We start from the raw sequence: 21,451 nt of genomic DNA, 5'->3' as shown, positions 1-21,451 counted from the left end.
CGCTAACAATACGGCTATAAATAGTTTTCAATTGAATTGACTATTGTTTCAGTCACACTCTGTTAAAATATTTTCGATAAGGTGTTACGCAATTAAAAATGCTTGGAGTGTTTTCGTACATCGTCTATTCTATCATTTTAAATAGAAAACTTTTTTATCTTACAGGCAAATTACCTGAATAATTGTTTACAGGTTTCAACAATTTCTATAATGTTAATTATGAACACGGTCTTTACAGTTGGATAAACGATAAATGTAGGAGTTAGCTGAAGCAATGTTGATTGATCACAGATATTTAAATTTAATGGGGACTGATTCGAAAGTTGAGATCAAAAACCAGTAACTTTTCTAATTAAAGAAATTTGTTACATTATTTTTTTTTTATTTCTATGACTTAACATTCAAATATTCGTATAATTACTGTATTTTAAAATTTAAAGACCTATTTATTACACATTATGAACCCAGAAGCCTAAATTATAAATTAAAAACGGATGTCCGACGGGAATTGGCATTATAATTAAGTTCTCATTAAAATAAAATTGTCACGTTGTTAATGCCAATAAAGTTTTTTAAACATAATTTTATTGAACTAATATTTGCTGAATTATAGTTGTAGTTTCATGGGAACTCAAAGCTTTATAACAGGGTTTTATTGAATAAAGTCTTGAGGCGTTAAATACATATGTATAAATTTTGTTTCTACATAGAATTTATTTATTTATTTATTTATTTATTTATTTATTTTCCATTAAATTTTCCTATCTTTACAGTTAAAACTAATGCGATAGAAATCCATTATACTACCCACACCAACTAACCTACATACAAACATTAAAAAATTAAACTAATTAAACTAAAATTCCTAAACCTTATAACTAACAATATAGCAAGCAACTCTTGTGAACTCAGCCAGCGTACAAACAAATAGGTCCACCTCAATGGAAATTTTGTTAATGATCTGTATTGCTCGCGTGAGTGGCGCTTTGCTAACCAAGTTGGAATGTGCGCGCGGTACATCCAAAAGCTTGGACGTAAGCCTCAGGTTTCTACTTGGTACCCGTAGACCCAGTCTCTCCATTATATCCGGATTATGCACCCGACCCGTAAGTATTTTAAATATATAAACGGTCACAGCTACCTCTCTTCTGAGGCGTAGCTGGTCATACCCCACCATACCCAGAACAAACAGGGTCGGGTACATGAGCGGATACAAGGGATACACTCCATACAGTCTCTTGTAGAGGTAGCGAGTGAATTTATTTTGTACTCGCTCTAACATGAGACTGTATTTAGCCTCATATGGGGCCCACACCATTGCGTTGCACTCCAAGTGACTTCTCACTAGCGCGTTGTATAAGATTTTGATCGCACCGATGTTTTCAAGGCCACAAGCTGTTCTTAATACGAACCCCAGATTTCTGTACGCCTTTTTGCATACCATCTCTACATGTCGCGCGAAACCAAGATTCGTATCAAAATAAACTCCCAAATCCTTGACCTCTGAGACTTGCGCCAAGGTTAGCCCACTAATGGTATAATTGTACCGAGTGATTAACCGTGCCCTTGAAAAAGATATCACTTTACATTTTGCCAAATTAAACTCCAATCTATTTCTCCTGCTCCAGTTAACCACTCGATCAATGTCTTCCTGCAGCCGAATGCAGTCATCTATACTCTCTATAGGCATGTACAGTTTGAGATCATCAGCGAAGAGCAAGCACTTTGCATTCTTGACAACTTTCGGTAGGTCATTCAGCATTATCAGAAATTCTAACGGTCCCAAATTGCTGCCTTGTGTCACGCCTGATCTCGTAAAGTAGGCCTCTGACCTACACCCCGCGTAATCCACGTATTGCGTTCGATCTTCCATAGAACTGGCCATAAAGTTTAATAAGTGTGGAGTGAATCCTATATGTGCAAACTTCTGCAAAAGCACGTCATTATCGACCAGGTCGAACGCTTTTTTGATATCAAAATAAGCAGCGTCTACCTGTTTTCCACTGTCCACAGCTGGGCTAATATTAGCCATATAATTCAAGAGGTTACTAGTGGTACTCCTCATAGGCCGAAACCCGTGTTGCGCTTCCGATAGTTGGGAACTCACTTGATTAAATATGCATTTTTGAAGTGCCGCTTCCAATACTTTCGCCGGACATGACAAAATAGCTATCGGTCTATGCTGTTCTACTTTATCATGGCATCTTACTTTAGGAATTGGGATCACCCGACTGGTTTTCCAACATGTGGGAAATGTTGCTGCTTTGAGACATAGGTTATAAATGTGGAGCAGTGGTTCAGCAAGTACAACGGCACAATCTCGTAATATATAAGGCGGTATACCATCCGGGCCAGCTGCCTTTTTTGGTTTAAGTAGCTTAAGTGCCTCCTGTACATCGCTCAATTGTAAGCTCCCAACATGAACTCGTGCAGCCCCGTTTGAACAACCCGCTGCCGCAACAGCTGCGCTGACGTCAAGCTTTGGCTTTTGTGTAGCATAAACAGAGCTAAAATACTTGGCAAATGCTCTAACACTATCATCAGGGGGTAACACCTCTCCGTTCTCAATAATACCCGATGGTTCTCTGTTGACTCTGTTACCATTAATAAACCTCCAGAATGACTTGGGATCTTCAATGATATTTGATTCAACAGACTTAGTATAATTTTCAAGAGCCAATGCAATTAATTTCTTAACTTCAGCTCTGCACCGGCTAAACTTTTCGTAATCTCCTGGGGATTTAGTAACTTTGTATCTCTTATGCAGCGTGGCTTTTTGTTTAATTCTTTTAATGACTTCCCTTGTATACCATTTTGGATATAAATACCTTGAGCATCGTAGGTTCCTGGATTTTTTTGGCACACATTCCTCAAGTACAGAGTTCAACTTATAATAGAAGCAATTGAGACTCTGATTTAAATCTGACGAGTACACATCAGACCAATCCACTTCTCTAACCTTGGAATACAACGAACTAAAATCGGCTTTCTTGAAATTCCATTGTAACAAGCGCTCGTGTGTTATAGCCGGGTCATTCCTTGACAGAACTGACGCAACGCGTGGGCACACACACACAAGAAGCGGAGGATGCTGGACGTCTACAGATACCAAAGGTTCATCCGTCTCGCACACCCCAACACTTTGCATTCCTTTACCTTTGCTTAATACCAAATCTAATAAACGACCATTAACATTCCCTATATTATTACACTGACTGAATTCACAATAGTTACTAAAGTAATTCCAAAAATAAGTATTTACATTATTTGAGCAAGAATATAAATTAAAGTCACCAATTACTAATACATCATCATACTTGCAACAAAATTCTTCAATTGTTTTGAGTAATAAAAAGTATTCTTCATCATGCGTATTTGGAGGAGTATAAACAATACATAACAGAAACATAAATCTATTTTTCAAATAGACAGTTGCACAAACTATTTCGAAGGGGCGAGATTCAATTTGCAAATCAGAGGGTAAAATTATGTGACGCAGTTCCAGGCGCGGGGAAGCCACAAGACATACGCCACCATGCTTGCGCCCATCCGCGCGATCACATCGCAATACCGTATATCCAGGAGGGACTAACTCAGCGTCAGCTATAGATTCATTACATCCCGTTTCTGTAACTGCAAACAAATCTACAGAGATAGATGAGACACTCATATAAAATTCCTTTAACTTGGTTCTAAGACCCCTCACATTTTGGTAACATATCTTAATATGTCTACTTCCATCCTTTTGGTTTGTTAGATGATCTCCGAAACCACACCCAGTCACAATATTCAACATTTATCGGCCAATTATCCGGTTTACATAATAACTCATATTCACATTCTGGTACCCCAATAATGAATGATGCGTAATCCTTTTCTTTTTTATGATTAATTTTTTCGACTCTTATAGACACCTCCTTGCCATATATTACATTCTTGACATACTTCTCTAGACACTCCACACTTGTATCTTTGTTTAAGCGCCACACATGCAGAAACTTTTTCCGCTCAGCTCCACAGATCTCCACTACATCACTTCTACCTCCTTTTTTTACTTCACAACTGGGATATTTTCCACGTTGATATTTTCCAACTCTTTCCTTTATCTTATCGCCACTGTTCTCCTTTTCAACATGGGTTTCCAATTCTTGCTCTTTATTTATTTCTGCTACATCTTCAGGTACCTTATTTGTGAAAGCACTTTGCTTCAACTTATTGTTTTTTATTTGGTTCGGGTTCTGTTTAGCGGCGTTCGCAAACGATACCACCGGCGAAGTACTTATCTCACATAGTGTTCCGACTATCGGGCTCTTGTCCAAAGAACAGCTTTTAAGGGAATTTACATTTTGTTTCAATTCGCGGACCTGTAGTGTATTCACTTCTAAGGTCTTCTCCTGAATGATACTTTTACGCAATTCTTTTAATTCTCTTTCAGACTTGTCAAATCTTTCCTGAAGTGCCTTATATTGCTTTCCTTGCTCTTCAAAACGACTATTCATTTCCTGACGGAATTCCTGCACCTCTTTTAGCAAAATACTATGGTACTTTTGGATTAAAGCTTCAATTATTCGTTGACTTGCCTTATTTGGTGACATAGGATCCTGACTCGGCTCACTTATATACCGATCGCCTTTTGAGACCTTGCACAAACAGTCTGGACATTTCCAAATATCTTTCTCGTGCTGATTCATTAAAACCAATTTTTCTTTGCTAACTTTGATGCATTCAATATGAAAGCTTTTATTACAATGTACTCTGCAACACTTTAAATATAAAAAATTAACTATCTTCTTGTGGCATTTGTTGCAATCCATTAATCCAATTCTTGTTTTATCAGGAAGAAAAAAAAAAACTAAAAAACTATATTTTACCCGGCGACTGGAATTGAACTCAGATCGTCAAAGTCGTATCTCTTCAGTATGCGTAACGCCGGCGCTGCCACACGACCAATGTTTAAGACTTTGAATTACTTGTATATTATTCTTTTAACGTATGACGTGTGAAAATAATGATTGTTTGCTTTACTTGCTGCAGGTTACGAAATTTACTAGCAGAATCAAATAAGCGCCCCCTGTACGTTCGTACAATTAGGTAAACATATAATTTAATTATGTTAATACTTATTATAAACGTAATCATGCCCATACCAATACTTTATTAAGAGGCAAGTACCTCACCTACCTGGTAGAAGCCTCTTTTATCCCTGAATAGTGAGTGATATAGACTTATTTATAATTTTCTGCATTTTGATCCGTTCAGTAAAGCGGTTCACTAGAAATTGTTTAATCTTAAATTATATATTACAAAAAAAACCATATGCATGCTTTAATAAAATAAATACTCACATCCCTTCAAACATATATATTTTATAAAAATAAAAATATTTTTCTCTCCTGCTGAAATACTTTAAACAATTGATTAGGCATGTTTGAACATGGTGTATTTAATTAAAGACCTAACAGAGAAAGGAATAATTAAAAACATTTACAGAAATCTAATTTTTGAGGATGATGACTTTTTTTGGGCTCACAAATCGTAGCATTTTTAGTCACAAACAAATATTTAAAACATAGGAGAAAAGTAGCTCTAAGTTACTTTTGCGGACTTCTCTTCGTGTGAAATCCAAACTCCGATTTTTTAAATAACGGTTAATTAAATACGCTGTGTCGAAATTCTATATCGGATGCAAAAAGAATAACTCGTTCCCACAATTTAAATTACCGAAAGTTATTTTTAGCTACCCAGGGCATTCGCTTCATGGAAAGAGGGTCAATCTTCAGTTACACGACATATTTTGGTATGACTCAGATGATATGAAATACACTTAGTCTCATAAGGTGCGTGAGAAATTTGTTTATAACCAGGTTAATACTATAACTTTGTACGAGCCTACCAATACACGGAAGTTTTTTTTAATTAGTTTGTATTTTGAATTTTTTCATGTTCATTTGTAGACACGAGATATTTTTCATTGTTATGCAAATTTTCTTTCACTTTCAAATAACACGTTTGTGGCAACATAAGTTTTCCAAGGATGTTTTTTATACATAGGAAAAAAAAGTGCCTAATAATACAGACGTGTCAAAATCCTCCGTAATTTTATTTATGATTATTGAAATTGTTTTTGTTTTTAATTTCAATTGAGTCAAATTTCAACACAAACATTGTATCTTAATATGATACAATGTTAATGATATTAATAATATGTAATTAAAATTTTCCGCATAAGAGTTCTAAGTTTACTACAAAATCTATTCATTTTATGAACATGTTCCTCATGCATTGAGGAACATGTTCTCCAAACTTTTTGTCTTTGCGGAAATTAAATACGTAAAATTTATTTTAAGAAAATTTAATTCCAGTTTAAACAAATAATAGCTTATATGGACACAAATATGATAACCATATAGTATAAATTATCACCTTGACGACATCTTATCATGTGTATGCGAATAAACGCTTTTATGGAAGGGATAATGTGGTTCCAATCCTGTTTCGTTCACCAAAAGTAGATATGTAACTTATAAATCGGCACACCAAAAATATCCGACGTTTTTAAACTTTTATTTTTGGTATTCTGATGCAGGATATTTTTAGCTTTTAAAATTTTAATTACTAAAAATATATAGGCTGTATTAATACCGATAAGTGTCAGTAATTATGTCCCCAATTATATATCCAACTTACTTAAAGGTCATTACTTCTAAGATGTTTCAGCTTCTTTTAGAGCTGTGAAATCGGGTTTTTCGACGATAGGTAATAATTACTTTTCGATTTTTGTTACTGCAGTTTTAAGTACCTACAATATTTTCTAAGAAGGTGAACAGTGTGTGTTTGCCAATGTAAAATAATTGTTGATTTGTTTTTTGTTTTTTGCCAATGTAAAATAATTGTTGATTTGTTGAGGCCACATAACCTCATTTTAATCAGAGATAACAGAACATTACTCTTTACTGTTTATGACATATGTATCCACGAACGCAATATCAATAACACAAAATCGTTTTATTCAATTAAAATAAATCAGTTTATTTCTACCCTTAAAAAAAATTAAATACGTTTATTATGGAACATGAGATAGACAGGTATCACTTATTCCCCGTCATTATATATATAATCGTCACTTTAACTAAAGTAAATGTAAGATATAAAAGAGTGATGAAAATTGATGACTGTTTCAATATAAAGAAGGCTATATCTATCGCTAACAAGTTAGGTTACCTAGGTAACGCTAACGGTTAGGAACCAGAAAATAAGAAATACTAAAAATCTTCTTCCATTCTCAGAAAATGACCAGTCTAGTCTTTGAGCTTTAGCTTCATTAATTATGTTAATTTCGCCTATCTCTCTAGCTACATGTCATCATTCTAAATTTACGCAGGTAGTTATCGCAAACATAAACATCGGAGCTAGGATAAAATTGTGATACTATTTCTTGACGTGACAACGTCTTATAATTCGATGGAGAAGGCTGCACGCACGAAAAAACATGACGCATGCGGCGTTACTTCACTTCAATTTAAGGCTTGAAGTGCAAGCGAGAGCGCCGAACGAGCGACTAAGAGGCATAATCGTCCTCCGTGTTCGGCAGAGTTCGTTCGTTTAAAAAAATAACATAATTGTATTTACGCGTACAAATAAACGTAACTTGATCAATTCAATTGCGATTTCCATTTGTTCTATCTCTATATATATCCATACAAAATATCTATCAAACAAATATAATTAAACTTTTCTTTTGAAAAATGCAACCATTCCATCAGTATTTTCTTATAAAGTTCGTTCAACTATCGTCAGTAAATCGACATAACAGACAACCGTTTTTTTAATAAATATTAAAGAAACTTATCATATATGCTTTGAAGTCACAGAGTCTTATCGGCAAAGTTTTTATATACGATATCTTTGCTATGTATAAGAGAGTATGAAATAGGTTTTGTTGCTGAAGTTTTGTTATTGAGGCTCATCTGGTGCCGAGATGTCATTTATGAAAATTAGGTCATGACAAGTTTTAATGTTTTGTCCTTAGCACTCTCATGTCATTTTGCAAATAAATAAACGGGACAAAAAATGAATATGTTTGACTAATCCTACGTCTATTAGTCCGACGTGACTATTATGTCACGTTATAAAGTAACGATCTTTATAACTGCCGGATCTCTCATGTAATATTTTCCTCCAAAAGAACATTTAAATGTTTTTGTTTTGCTGACATTCAAATAAATAAATTGACCTCTACAAAGAAGTACGAGATAATATTATTTTTCCTTTAACCTTTATTTAAGAGAATCCACTTTATATATCAAATATTTTACGAAATGTTAGGAAGGGTCCATCAATTCTCTATGTCGAATCTCTCATAGATAACACAGATCGATTCGTCTTTTTTAGCATCACCGGGCGTAGAATTTAAATATGTTATGTCAGAAACTATTCAAGCACAATATGTACAAAAAAAGATTAAACAAAAACTGTTCTACTTATAGAAATAACGACTCAAATGGCCGTGACTACAAATCTTGTTTAAAAATAATCATGTGTATTTATAGAACTAGTTTTTGGTCATGTCCTCTTTTGTACCTACCAAACAAAAGACGATAAAAATATTATACGATACTTTCGTTTTTTATTCGATTAGTTGTTACATGCAATTACTTGCGGTGAAAACAGACTAACGCTAATATTTTCTTTAATCGATCAATTTTCTCGGTGATTTTAAGAACGGCTCACTACTTCTACAGATCATACAAGCTAACTAACTTTACCTCTATTAGTGGTGTTTCTGAGACATGCATATTAGTAGTAGAAGTTTATTTTTTATATATTTGTTTTTCTATCTTAATTGTTACTAATGCGAATGGCCACAATTATCCTTATCTTATAAATAACAATATAGTAAACAACTCATGGGAAGACAGCCAGTGTACAAACAAACAGGTCTACCTCGATAGAAATTCTGTTTATTATTTGTATTGGTCGCGTGGTGGCATTTCGATAAAGAAGTTGGATTGTGCTCGCGGTACATCTAAAAGATAAGACTTTCACCTCAGGATTTTACTTGGTACCCGTAGACCCAATATCTCCATTATATACAGATTTTGAACCGGACTCGGAAGTATCTTAAATACACTGACAAAGCTAGCTTTCTTCTGAGGGATAGTTGGTCAAAACCCACCATACCCAGAACAAAAAGGGTCGGGTACATTAGCAGATACAAGGGATACGCTGCATACGGTCTTTTGTAGAGGTAATGAGACAATTTATTTTATACTCGCTCTAATATGAGCTATATTTTGCCTCATATGGGGCTCACACTATTGTAAGTAAAATAACCTAATCCAAACAAATGAAATTAAACTTTATTCGTCGGTAAATTTAGATTTAATAAAATTTTAGTAGAACTACGATATTTTATATTATACTAGCGGATCCGACAGACGTTGTCCTGTCTACACGTCTTTAATTGCAAAATTTCAATTTTTAATAAGCCATTTTATGAAAATTATTATTCAAATGTTATGACAATATCTAACGATCCAGCACATGGTCACACACGATATTACACAATGATAACAAAACTTTTTTAAAATTTCGGGACAGATTAAAATTCGAATATTATTTAAAATTTGACACTGCGATGGTAGCACCGTCTGTCGGATCCAATGTAAAACATTCCAAAATCAACAACAACTAATAAATTGAAAATTAATTAAAAAAACATTGTCCAGCGGACAAAATTGTGAATCTAAACCATTCCCAGATCCCCTTGAACACACACAAAAAATTTCGTCTAAATCGGTCCAGTCGTTTAGGAGGAGTTCAGTCACATACACACGCACACAAGAAATATATATATTAAGATAATGTATAGTCTTTAGGGAAATCCCGATTGAACCTAAAAAAAATATTTATTGTATATTTGACATATGATGACAATTTCATTGGAGGCACTGATGGTCGCTGTTCCATTCAGTTGTAATTGTATGTATGTATAATAAATTACTTTATTTATTATAATTTTAAATAAATAAAATTATAATAAATAATATAAAACGTTAGAATTCAGATACTATCGTATTTTGCAACAAATATAACTATTATTTAGTTTAATTCTTAAAAGCAAAACTTAACCTTGGGTCTTTGTAATATTTTTGAATTTCAACGCCAAAACATGAATCAATTAAATAACTATTAAAGAATTATTTCGGTTTAATAGTCTGTTTGTAAATGGGTATAGGAGACAATGTATTTAATAGAATGAGGCACAGTTTCCACTTTTATGTAGAATCGAAATCATATTCCAAGCAAAATTTCCAATCATCTGAATTGAATACTAACTACATAAGTAAATTAACAAATTTTAACATTCAACTGTTTAAATCAATTGATTAACAATTCAACATTATTATAACTAGTAGCGTCAAAAAGATTACTGCCGAAAATATAATTTAATTTAATTTTAATTAAAACCTTTAAATGACTTTTTGAGCGTGACGCTAACATACAGATATTAAAAAAAGACACATAAAACTATGAAGGACGTCTCTAATTATTCATAAACAGGTTTTGTTAAAATGAATTAAAAATTTCAATCCAGACACAAAAAACGTAGCATTTAATTATGCAGTACATAAGAACATCAACAATAACGAAGAAGCGTATAAAGAATTTATTTTATATTTAACAAAACTTATACAGAACTATTACCTTTAACTACGTACATAAACCATGTTTTAAATAAATTATTGCATAGCAGTTTTCGTGAAACAGAAATTATTCATACATTCAAATGTAGAATACGACCTTCATAAACGACCACCGTTTCGAGTTAAAATCTTTATATGTCTAACAGATGACGCAGGAAGTAAAATTAAACTGAAATATGAGATAAATAACTCGGAAAATGACAGAGGGAATCGTGAAGACGATTCTCCAGTCATATTTTGTGGGAACATTCAGAAGCAAGAAGAAATTGTGCGCGAATCCAGCAAATTTTAGAAGAAGACGACATAACATTCAATATGAAATACAATTCAAACATATGGACGATGCTCAAACACACCAGGTTAAAAGCCAAGGAAATGTAAAAAATGTCAAAGTCTCAACACTTTTATCATTCCTCGTTTTCTATGTGTGTGTTTTAAATGTGATAACTATGTGTGATGTTAGTGTTAATAAAAGTGTAAATATTGAACTTAATAGGCATAATGTTAATTTAATTGTGACTAAATATCGACGTCCTCGTTTATCTGAGAGCTTTAATGCTGAGCTTAAGAATATTTCTATGGATGATGAAACAACTGAAGTATACTCTAACCGGTACAAAAATTATTCAAACATCTCAATCGATCGTGATTATACAGATAGAACGATCTATGATTCGTCATGTGCTATTGGCTTCCCTCACGATCTGACTTCAAAACCTTTTTGTGTAAAACACACAAATTTCAACCTTAGACCGGAGACGCATCAGTTTAATGATAAAATTGTGAAATTGGGTGTTCTATTACCTGGTGACTCTGGGGAAGTGTTCTCGTTGGCTAAAGTTCTACCGATAGTGGAATTGGCTATACCAGCTTTAACAGCTGATGATGGCCCATTACCAGGCTGGAAGATATTGGTTGACTATCGAGACACAAGATGTTCATCAGTCGATGGACCCTTGGCAGCGTTTGAATTTTACGTTAACGGTTCAGCTGGTAAGTTTTTAATACACAACTTTAATTGAGGCTTTTTAGGCGTCATTACATTTAAAATGAATATAATACATATATGTAAAATTTATTATTTGAAAATAACTTTTATGCAAATCAGAACATAGTTGTATTCAGCTATTAACACATATAGCTTTTATATTAAGAACATACATACATTGACTAAGAATATGTATATAGAATAACACAAGGGAATATTTCAGATGCCTTTATCGGACCAGGATGCGAGTATGTAATCGCTCCTGTGGCGAGATACGCTGGTCTGTGGAACATTCCTGTAATCACAGCCGGTGCTCAAGCCGAGGCCTTTACTTACAAGGTCCCGACCTTTATGACCTTGACCAGAATGATGGGCAGCTACACCCAAGCCGGCGTCGCAATTCGAAAAATTTTTGAGGTAATTGAATCTCTCTTTCGATGTTGTGATTGTATTTTAAAATACGTTTTTTGAACTACTGTGTGTTTTATTTTCGTAATTGTCCGCTTTGTTTATATGTTGCATTATGTCCTCGGTTCTATTAATAAGTGTGGTTAGAAGCTGTCGTTAATTGAATATTAGTACACAGCAGTCAGAAATAGAAAATACTCAGAGCGTTAGCACGATATTCGTATTTAAAGATGGAATAATGCGTTCCGAATTCAAAGTACATTTGTGAAAGGTGAAGTTAATGATTATTTGTGGAACGTGGGATTGATAAATGAAAATATCGTATAATCGAAAACCGGTCGAACGCATTTGCTTTTTGGTTTTTCAAGACTGCTATATATTATACGGCCTTTTAAAAAAATTAAAATAATTGTAATGCAATTTATAAAATATTTTCATTTAATTTAATTATGATCTCTTAATTCACATCAGAATTAACACTTATTTCATACACAATTCGAGTTTATGTTTGGCTCATTGGCTGTTAAAAGACGCCAAACAATCAAGAATAAATTATTTTCTTACGTAAATACATAACGTCTGCATAACTTGCATAACAAAATAGCACGTGATTGTATACCAATGAGGATAATAAATGCTCTATTGTTATGGATATCAAAGGTTACACTATGTTATGGATTAATAATTAATTAGCATATAAGCTTTTTGATATCGGTCAATACTAAAGTTGAAATCTTAATGTTATTATTAGGCCTAAATGTTTATCGTTTTTATATAATTTGATATAAAATAAAAAGTTTTCACGGCGCTTTTATATATCGGTTAGTTACATAAACCTTGTATACCTTTACTTATACAAATACTTTTAATTAAATAAATATAAATCCAGGCCAAAATTAAAATAAAATTGTTTGAAAAATGAATGACTTCATTCTGGCTACGGTAAGTTATGAATCAGGGTGGGCAAGTCCACAATTGTCGTTGTTTCATAATGGCATATCTAATTGTATCTTTCATATGACTTTACTATTATAATCATTTATGGATAGTTATTATTGTTATAACTTATTATTAATAATGCTTCTCTATTTTGTATTGCACCGGTGTGCCGTGTCGTTACTACTACCAAAGTCTAAATACAATTGTAACTATTGAAGTATTAGTAAAATGCGACTATAGGGATAGGGTTTTTTTAGGATTTCGTTCTCAACATGAGGCTTCATTGTACAAACATTCACATTAGGAGGCTCTAGTTTCAATTTCCCAATCCAAATCCATTTTTAGTTAGGGTAACACTTGAAGACATGTATTTTATCTTATGTGTCATAAAATATGTAATTATGTAGTTATATATTTTATATATAAATAATTGTGCGCTATAATTTTGAGCAATAAAAAATCTTATGCCGCGAAGTTATTAAAATAAGTAGTGACAGTTGCTTTTCTGTTTTAATTACGTAACTTAAATATTTTTCAAAAAGTTATTTTATAAAATTAAATTTAACTATAAGTAGAGAAGATTATAGTATATAGTAATATTAGGTAGATTTAATATTTTAACCTTTATTTACAATAAAGTCCTTATTTATCTTTAGTGCTTACATATTTAAATTTAAGCACATTTTTTGTTTCATAGTTTGCTTTGCAATATCTATTAATATACATAAATAGTGTGTAATATTACTTGCGTCTCAAGGTCATTATTTACAACATAGTGTTATTGAGGAATGCATTAATTGAATATATTTTTTATGATCAACACTTGTGTAATTATTACACTTCAACTTTGTTTTCTGATCCAAAACAAATTAAAATAATCTTTCATTTGTTGTAAATATTTTATTATATTCTATTTTACAACTAACGTTGAAATAACTCTTTTTTAATATTTTTAATAACAACGTATTTTAGAAAACATTTTTTTTTTCATATTTCTCAAACTGTAATTTTGTGTGCGTGTGTGTGTATTAAATTTGTAACTGTTTGCGTAATCTGTGCAAATTGTGCCTAAAGACAAAGTTACATTATCTGTTTTTCATTATTGTAAAAATGGTTGACGATATTAAGTTCATTATGTTTTATTATGTATGCCTAAAATACATCTCCTATGAAGCTTTAGAAGGTTTCTTTGGAGAGGTCAAAGCTGCCATTGTCAAACAAAAAGTTTCAAACTCCTGTGGTTTAGCCTCGGCGTTAAGGAAAACATTATTTTTTTCATTTCAGTGGGTTATAATAAAAACCAGGCAAACTTAAAGGCGTACCTAAATGTTTCAACCAAAATAGTTAGTGTTAGTTTAAAACCCTGCAAACATATTTAACGTAATAATCCAAATGGCATTATGTAAATAAATCCACTATGCATTTCTATGACATGTTTATTATGAGTAATTTTTCGCATAGAAACTCTAGAATTGCGCTGCGTATATAATAAATTCAATAAGTAGATGGAGGATTTCAATTCTTTTATAGAGTTTTTATGCAGTAATTTTTGTTTGATGTTACAAATTGACGAGGGTTCTTTCTTAAGAGGAAATGAAAAATCAGCAAAGAAATTTTCGTGTTTGTACGATGTTTCGTGCCCTGTTTAGATGCCAGATTGTTTTCAGTTATATTAAATGTGTCGATTGTTCCCTTATTTTTGCGACTCTAGCATAATACATGCATATGAATTTGTTCTTAGCATTCTGACGCTCCTTTCTCTCTTATATAGATTATATATAATAAATATATAACAACAACAACAACAAAAATCATTTATTCATATAGGTAACATAATGTAGCTGTTACCCTTAGCTGTTAACACTTATGAACGTGAAAAAAAAGAAATATTTATTAAACGATTCTAATTTTACATTTACTGCCAGTTCTCAAATCAAGGGCGTAGAACGGAAGAAAAGAACTGGCAATAAACTCTCCGCCACTCTTTTTAATCGCCATTTTTTTAAATAATGTTTGTAATATATATTCGTATTATGTTTCATAGATAATTTTCTCTGTGAGACTTTATATTTACCATAGGGTAATGTTATCTGCTAAATTCCGCCTCACTGGTTCAAAAAGTCTATGGATTTACTAAAACAATATTCAGATTGCAATTCGAACACTAGTTCGACTCCCTATAATCTATGCTCACAAAACTTAACAATTGTTAGGGTACATAAAATTTTTCGTTGTGGTTCCAGGATTGTATCAACGAGGACTCTTTTTTATGTAAGACAACTCAAGTATATTTTTTTGTGTAGATGCTAGAAGCCATAGTTGTGAAAACGTTATTCTAGCAAAATATCTCAGCAATTATCAATATCAAGTATGTAAACATCATGCATATAAATCTTAACAGTATCCAATAGTGGTTTAGATAAGCGAATCATAATTAATAGCTATTTGCTAACCGTATCATAGGAAATATCGTATTACGCGCTACACAAGATAACACATATTATGATATCAATTTTCATGTGAACTTCTGAGTGATTTACTTGAAGATTAAATAAATTTTTCTAACCAACTTGCAAGCCTACATAATTTTAAAATGGGTATTTTAAATTATTAATTATTATAGATGTGTTAATCGGTCATAACTTCAACTTATATCCTATATTATGGTTAAGATATACGTACTTATAACGATATCGTTGTGTTCGTCTTTATATACCTGTCGCAGTAAAGTAGTTAAATCAGAGAGTCAATTGAATCTCTAGACAATTAATCAAAGATCGATATTCAATCAAGTCGCTAAAGTTCCGGCAAACAAGTGACTGAAACGTTTATCGAGTTTCCTAAACCCGTGTTTTGTTTTATGCAAATGGTAAGGATTTGCAATAAAACAAAACACGGAATTTCCAAGCACTCATTTCTTCACGATCACACCGAAATAATCATGGCGGAATCGACAAACCGCGCACACAAGAAACCAACGTTTTTAACCAGATTGGAAAGTAAATGTGTTTACCTTTAAGATGGAGAAAAGGACTGTACTTATGCGTCTAGTAATTTTAATATATTCGTTGGATTTATGTCTAGTTTTTTAATTTTTTCGTTAGGTGAGAACAATAAAAGAAAGACAAAAGAATAGCTCATTTCGCTTTATTATTATTATTATATTAACAGCATCTCTCGTCTTATCACGGACACAATCGTACGAATCCGTAATATCTTTCGACCAATGTCAATCAAATAAATCCGTCATTTCGTCTTCTGTTTATCATAAATCATGCAAATTAACAAAATCAATTACTTTTATATGTGATAATGCAGCTCCAATTATACACGCGTACAGAAATACAATGTTTAGTTTAATATTCGCATAATCTTTAGTATCCAATGGCCTTGCACATTGCGATACATTCTTATCTATTAATAACCGGCTTTCTGTTATGACTATTTCTATATTGTTTAATATTCATCTGATTAACAAATCTTTCAATATGTGATTAAAGTGATAACGTAATATATACATTGTACTTTTTTATAAAAAAATATTAACTCTATTGCTGAGTTTCAAAAACGATATTTTTAGAGCTAAATGACACGCTACCAACCGTCCGATTTAGCTCTCTTAGTAAAATGATTAAACAGCAAATATGTGTCTGTCCTAATGGGTTATGGAAGAAACAGAGAAGCGAAAAACATACACAATCAGCAGATAGTAACCACAGTAACAATATAGGTCCACATTTTATAATAAAGGAGAATAGATTTTCCTTAACAAAGAATATATATCTACTCATAATAGATTTTAAATACGTAACATCGTTTACGTAGAACGTCTGACATCAGTAAATTAAAAAATACTCTACAGGTATTGGAAAATTCTTGATTTCAAGTAGGTAATGAAAGAATTTTTTAATCAGTCCAGGAATTTTCAGCTAGATTATAATTGTTAAAAACAAAACAAGAATTTAAAATGCAAAACTTCGTTATTTAATTTTAGAGAAGAGATTTATTTGCAGAAAACTTCAGTGTCTTAGAAATTCCCTATACACAACATTTGACGTAGTTATGTTTTGTGCCGGCAAAATAATTCATGATTTGGAGTTCCGACGAATGAGTCGTCGAATGACACATTTAAATGAATAAAAAATCATAGAATTTATTGAGACATCACAAAGATTTTATCTTACTATAAATTGGAATAAAATCTTTACATGTTTTTGTTTCAGGAGTTTAAATGGCGAAAGCTGGGCATGCTATACCACAACACGAAATTGTCAGCTGGAAAAGGAAACAGCCCCTGCTTTCTCACTCTCAGCGCAATATTCACGGTATTGGAGAAGAAAGACGACACAATACCCATCGTGCCGTTCGACGAAACAAACACAACATCGTCGAAATTAAAGGATATACTACAAAAACTATCTTTAAAGACGAGAAGTGAGTAAATGGAAAGGTGTTTTATTGAAATCCTTTATGTATTGTCATATTGTCGACCGACAAGACGTCTCTTGTACAATCCTTTTTTTAATGAGGTGGAAATGCACTTATGCAGGCCCGCATCAAGAATGTCGAACTTGACGCGGGGTCTGTGGGGCTGGATCTACACTCAAATCCCTGTGCTATTCTGGTAGCAAGGTCCCACCCACTAAAAACACCTCAGCCCATCACACGCCCTTAAGATGCACCCTCGGGGTTCGCTAGGCATTCTACCCAAGGATCTCTTCTACAACCCTATATAGGTCGCTTTTACTACGTCCTATTTATTCAATCTATAATATCGAATGAATTAAAAAGGTAAATTCTAACTGATTTCCGAATACACCAAAAAGTATTGATTTGGCCCTGGTCAGTTTGCCTCACCGATAAGCTCAATTTGGACTTTAACAAAGAGCGTCCTACTCTATTACTTAGAACGTACCAAAGATGCTTTAAACTATATATTTTAATTAGGACTTTAAATTTTATATTTAAGCCACCGAATCAGGTTCTGACTAATTTGTATTGCTGATGTTAAATTAAATTGTTTCTTAAATAATTTAAGGCCTTCTTAAAATAAGGCTGGGTTGTATTTTGTCTTTTACTACTGGATAAATCACGAAAAGGCCAGTTGTTTGCTATAGGATTGATATAAAGCGTACAAATTTTTAAAATTTTTAATTCCAATTAAATTTGGTAAAATTTTGTTAACTAAGCGCGATGGTCTTCTTAAACCTACGGTCTACCTTAGCTATATTGATAGTGTTGATTGTAAAACAGAAAAAACTCCAGAGTAATTTGTCATTGAAATCAGAATTGCGATAAATTAATTAAATTTGTTGATAATTATTGCGGTAATTGCTTAAAATCGTTTTTTCCTTATTTCATCATGTAATTGAAAATTTACTTCCATTACTAGGCCTTTACTTACCTGACATAATTACTATTTTACATAACTTTATTTTCTGACCGTCACATGCCAGATAAAAGAATTGCCGTTTATGTTAATTATAATTATTTCCCTAGCAACGGTCATTTTCGCTCAAATTAACATAAAAAGCCCGCGCTATTAAGTTGGAATTTTAAATTCAATTTAAGTAATGGTTGACTATGGTTTAGTTGGTGAAGCATTCGATATATTCAATCCCATTTTCAGGCGGTAAATTAAATTGAAACTGAAAGGTAATATGATATGGTTGGATGGTCAATTTTGGACGTTAATCACAGTTGATAATCACCATTTTATACACATATACAAAATCTATAAAGAAAAGTTATTTAATCACATCGTTATTGTTTGAACGAAATCCGAACGAACGAAAAATGTCTTAAATAAAACTTCAATATGTTTTCTACGCTATCCGATTTTCTATTTCTCATACAAGTACTTTTTATTATTTAAAAGACAGTAAACAATTATTGTCATAGTCAGCAAACTAGTCTACTCCTAATAAGCCGACATCTGTAGGGTATGAGGCTAGTTTTGCGTTAACTATGCTTTGGGTACGTCAAAAATGACGTCATATTTCGTGCTTTGTCTCGTCTATATATATATAAAGGTAAGACTTTATATATCATCTCGTTTACCCTAAAAACTTTAACTCACTCACGACGACAATAAGTTACTATAACAGATAAATACATTCTTAATATAAAAAGTAGATAAATATTAATTGAATTAGTATACAGATTTATTGTAATCAATATTAGCATTTGTCTGTCTCTTATTGAAACAATTAATCAGTGAAAATATACAGAAAGGGTTTCATTTCTTATTGACAAACGATTCGATTCTAAACAAGTTCCATCAATAAATCTGGTAAGTTCTGTGGTAGTGAAGGGAGGAACAAAAATAATTTGCGCTCAAATGTAACTGAGGAAATGTTAGACCGTATTTATTTTACTTAGATAAAAAAAAAGGTAATTAAAATAATACTTTTAGTCTTTTAACTTACGTTATTTTTTACACCATTAAAACTAATCAGCTTATTTTTATGAGTTATGATTATGAGCCTCCCTCGCTGTTCTACATTATTTTACCCCGGCTTTCCTCCTTATGCTTTGCCTTCCAATGCCTAACCTGTCATTCCTTGCTTCTCTCTCCATCCCTTGGATTACCGTCTTTAATAATTTTATCTTTCTTCTCTTATCATGTGGGTTGCTATTTCAGTCGTTTATATGTCATCATCTTTAGCATATTTGAATTACTCTTACATGTTTTTATTATTGGCTTATAATATATACTTATACTTATATTATATTGATTTCTTTATAAGTCTATTTAAAAAGTCCCAGCGCTAATGCCATCAAGGTAACAAATATATTCACTATCTTCAAGCGCAATTAACCACGGGTGAGGCCTTTTTAATGGAAAAGAACACATTATAGTTTCGATCGAGTTAAGTCCAGTTTTGTGTAAAAAAAAGTGTTGCAGTGTAAAAAAAACTTGGCGATTAAAAAGAGTGGCGGAGAGTTTATTGCCAGTTCTTCTCTTCCGTTCTACGCCCTTGATTTGAGAACTGGCAGTAAATTTAAAATTAGAATCATTTAAAGTATATTTTGACGTTCATAAGTGTACATAATGTTACCTATATGAATAAATGATTTTTGATTTGATTTTGCCATAATAGGCTTCGAGAAAGGCGCCACCTGAAAATATGGCATTGAAATCGATAAAATACAAATTAATTAACATTCATAATATGGTCAAACGAGATTTCCCCTTATTTTATTCAGTGACAATTTGACGTGTATTACATATAATACAATTTTACGGTACTCCATATGTAATTATAATTATTAATTTTGACCTTTACTTGCCAACTTACCAAAAAATATATTGCAGTAAATAAGTTTGCAAAGGTGTGATTATGTTTTTATTATTTTCAGATGCATAGTTATATTAAAAAGAAAAATAGTATTTTGATTGAGTGACAATTGTTATATATGAACGTTTTAATTTAAATTAAGGTTAAAACAATTTCAACATATTTTAATTTAATTATGAAATCTTTGTTGGTATTGGGATAATATTTAATGGTTATAAGAAAAGTTTGTGAGTTAGAGTAAACAAACCTTGGCATAATTAAGACGACGACAAAATCCAGTTAAATAATTAAGAATCTCTCTCTATATATATAATTCCTACGAAACGGCTTGACCGATTCTAATGAAATTTATTATGCATATTCAGGAGGTCTGAGAATTGGGTACTATCTTTCGACCCCTAAGCGAGAATTGTTGTCCAGCACAATATTTTATTTATTTATTTGACAATTTGATTTGTTTTAATTTTTTATGAATTAATACATACTTACCACCATTTTTCAACCCTCTATAATTAACCCCAATTTTTTATTGGTTAATTAAAAGCTTATGACATGAATTCAGAGGTTTATATAGAGAACATAAGTTTTGAGTAACCGAACAGTCTCTGGGGTATTATAGCAAAATGTTCCATTATATACCATATATACTAAAAAGGTAGAGTGGGCATTACAATAGCCTACCTACCTAGCCTAGGAGAACCGATTCGCGACTGCAGCTAGTATCGAAATAAATTTAAAATTCACATAAACAGTTCTGTATGTACACGTGTGTTACATAACTTAAGATAATTTAGTTTTTTATTAAAGAAATATTATGGAGTGAATGTCAATTTATTATAAGATTATTCATTTAAATGTAGTTGAAGAGAACATATAAATACTGGATAATAAACATAACTTACATTATATGCGTCGATTTGCATGGTAACAGGAAGTATTTTACAAAATCTAAGCGCTAAACGTGAATCCAATCAAACCGTTAAACTATTAAATTTCATGAACACTATTTCATTTTTGTTATTAAATTAGGGTGAGATAATAAATAAATTATATCTCTATCTATCTATAGATAATGATAAATTCATCCGAAATCACAGGGTAATTACAAA

General features: G+C 32.1%; 1 protein-coding gene across 5 annotated transcripts in view; it reads left to right on the top strand.

Moving 5' to 3' along the window:
* LOC111000259 (atrial natriuretic peptide receptor 1) overlaps nt 1-21,451 on the top strand; it is a 119,799-nt gene that overhangs the window by 61,801 nt on the left and 36,547 nt on the right. Inside the window, exons 2-4 of one of the 5 annotated variants that reach the window (XM_022269640.2) lie at nt 10,853-11,699; nt 11,918-12,111; nt 17,265-17,475. The exons of 3 other annotated variants lie outside the window; for them this stretch is intronic. In XM_022269640.2, the coding sequence (XP_022125332.1) occupies nt 10,904-11,699; nt 11,918-12,111; nt 17,265-17,475 (1,201 nt within the window). In that variant the 5' untranslated portion in view covers nt 10,853-10,903. Of the gene's footprint in view, nt 1-10,589; nt 11,700-11,917; nt 12,112-17,264; nt 17,476-21,451 lie in introns of those variants that run through there. One more of the 5 variants, XM_045631144.1, reaches the window with a different exon arrangement.

This window comes from Pieris rapae, chromosome 14 (genome assembly GCF_905147795.1).
Source record: "Pieris rapae chromosome 14, ilPieRapa1.1, whole genome shotgun sequence".
NCBI classification, from domain to species: Eukaryota; Metazoa; Arthropoda; class Insecta; order Lepidoptera; family Pieridae; genus Pieris; species Pieris rapae.
This window is presented reverse-complemented; position numbering and strand designations above follow the sequence as displayed.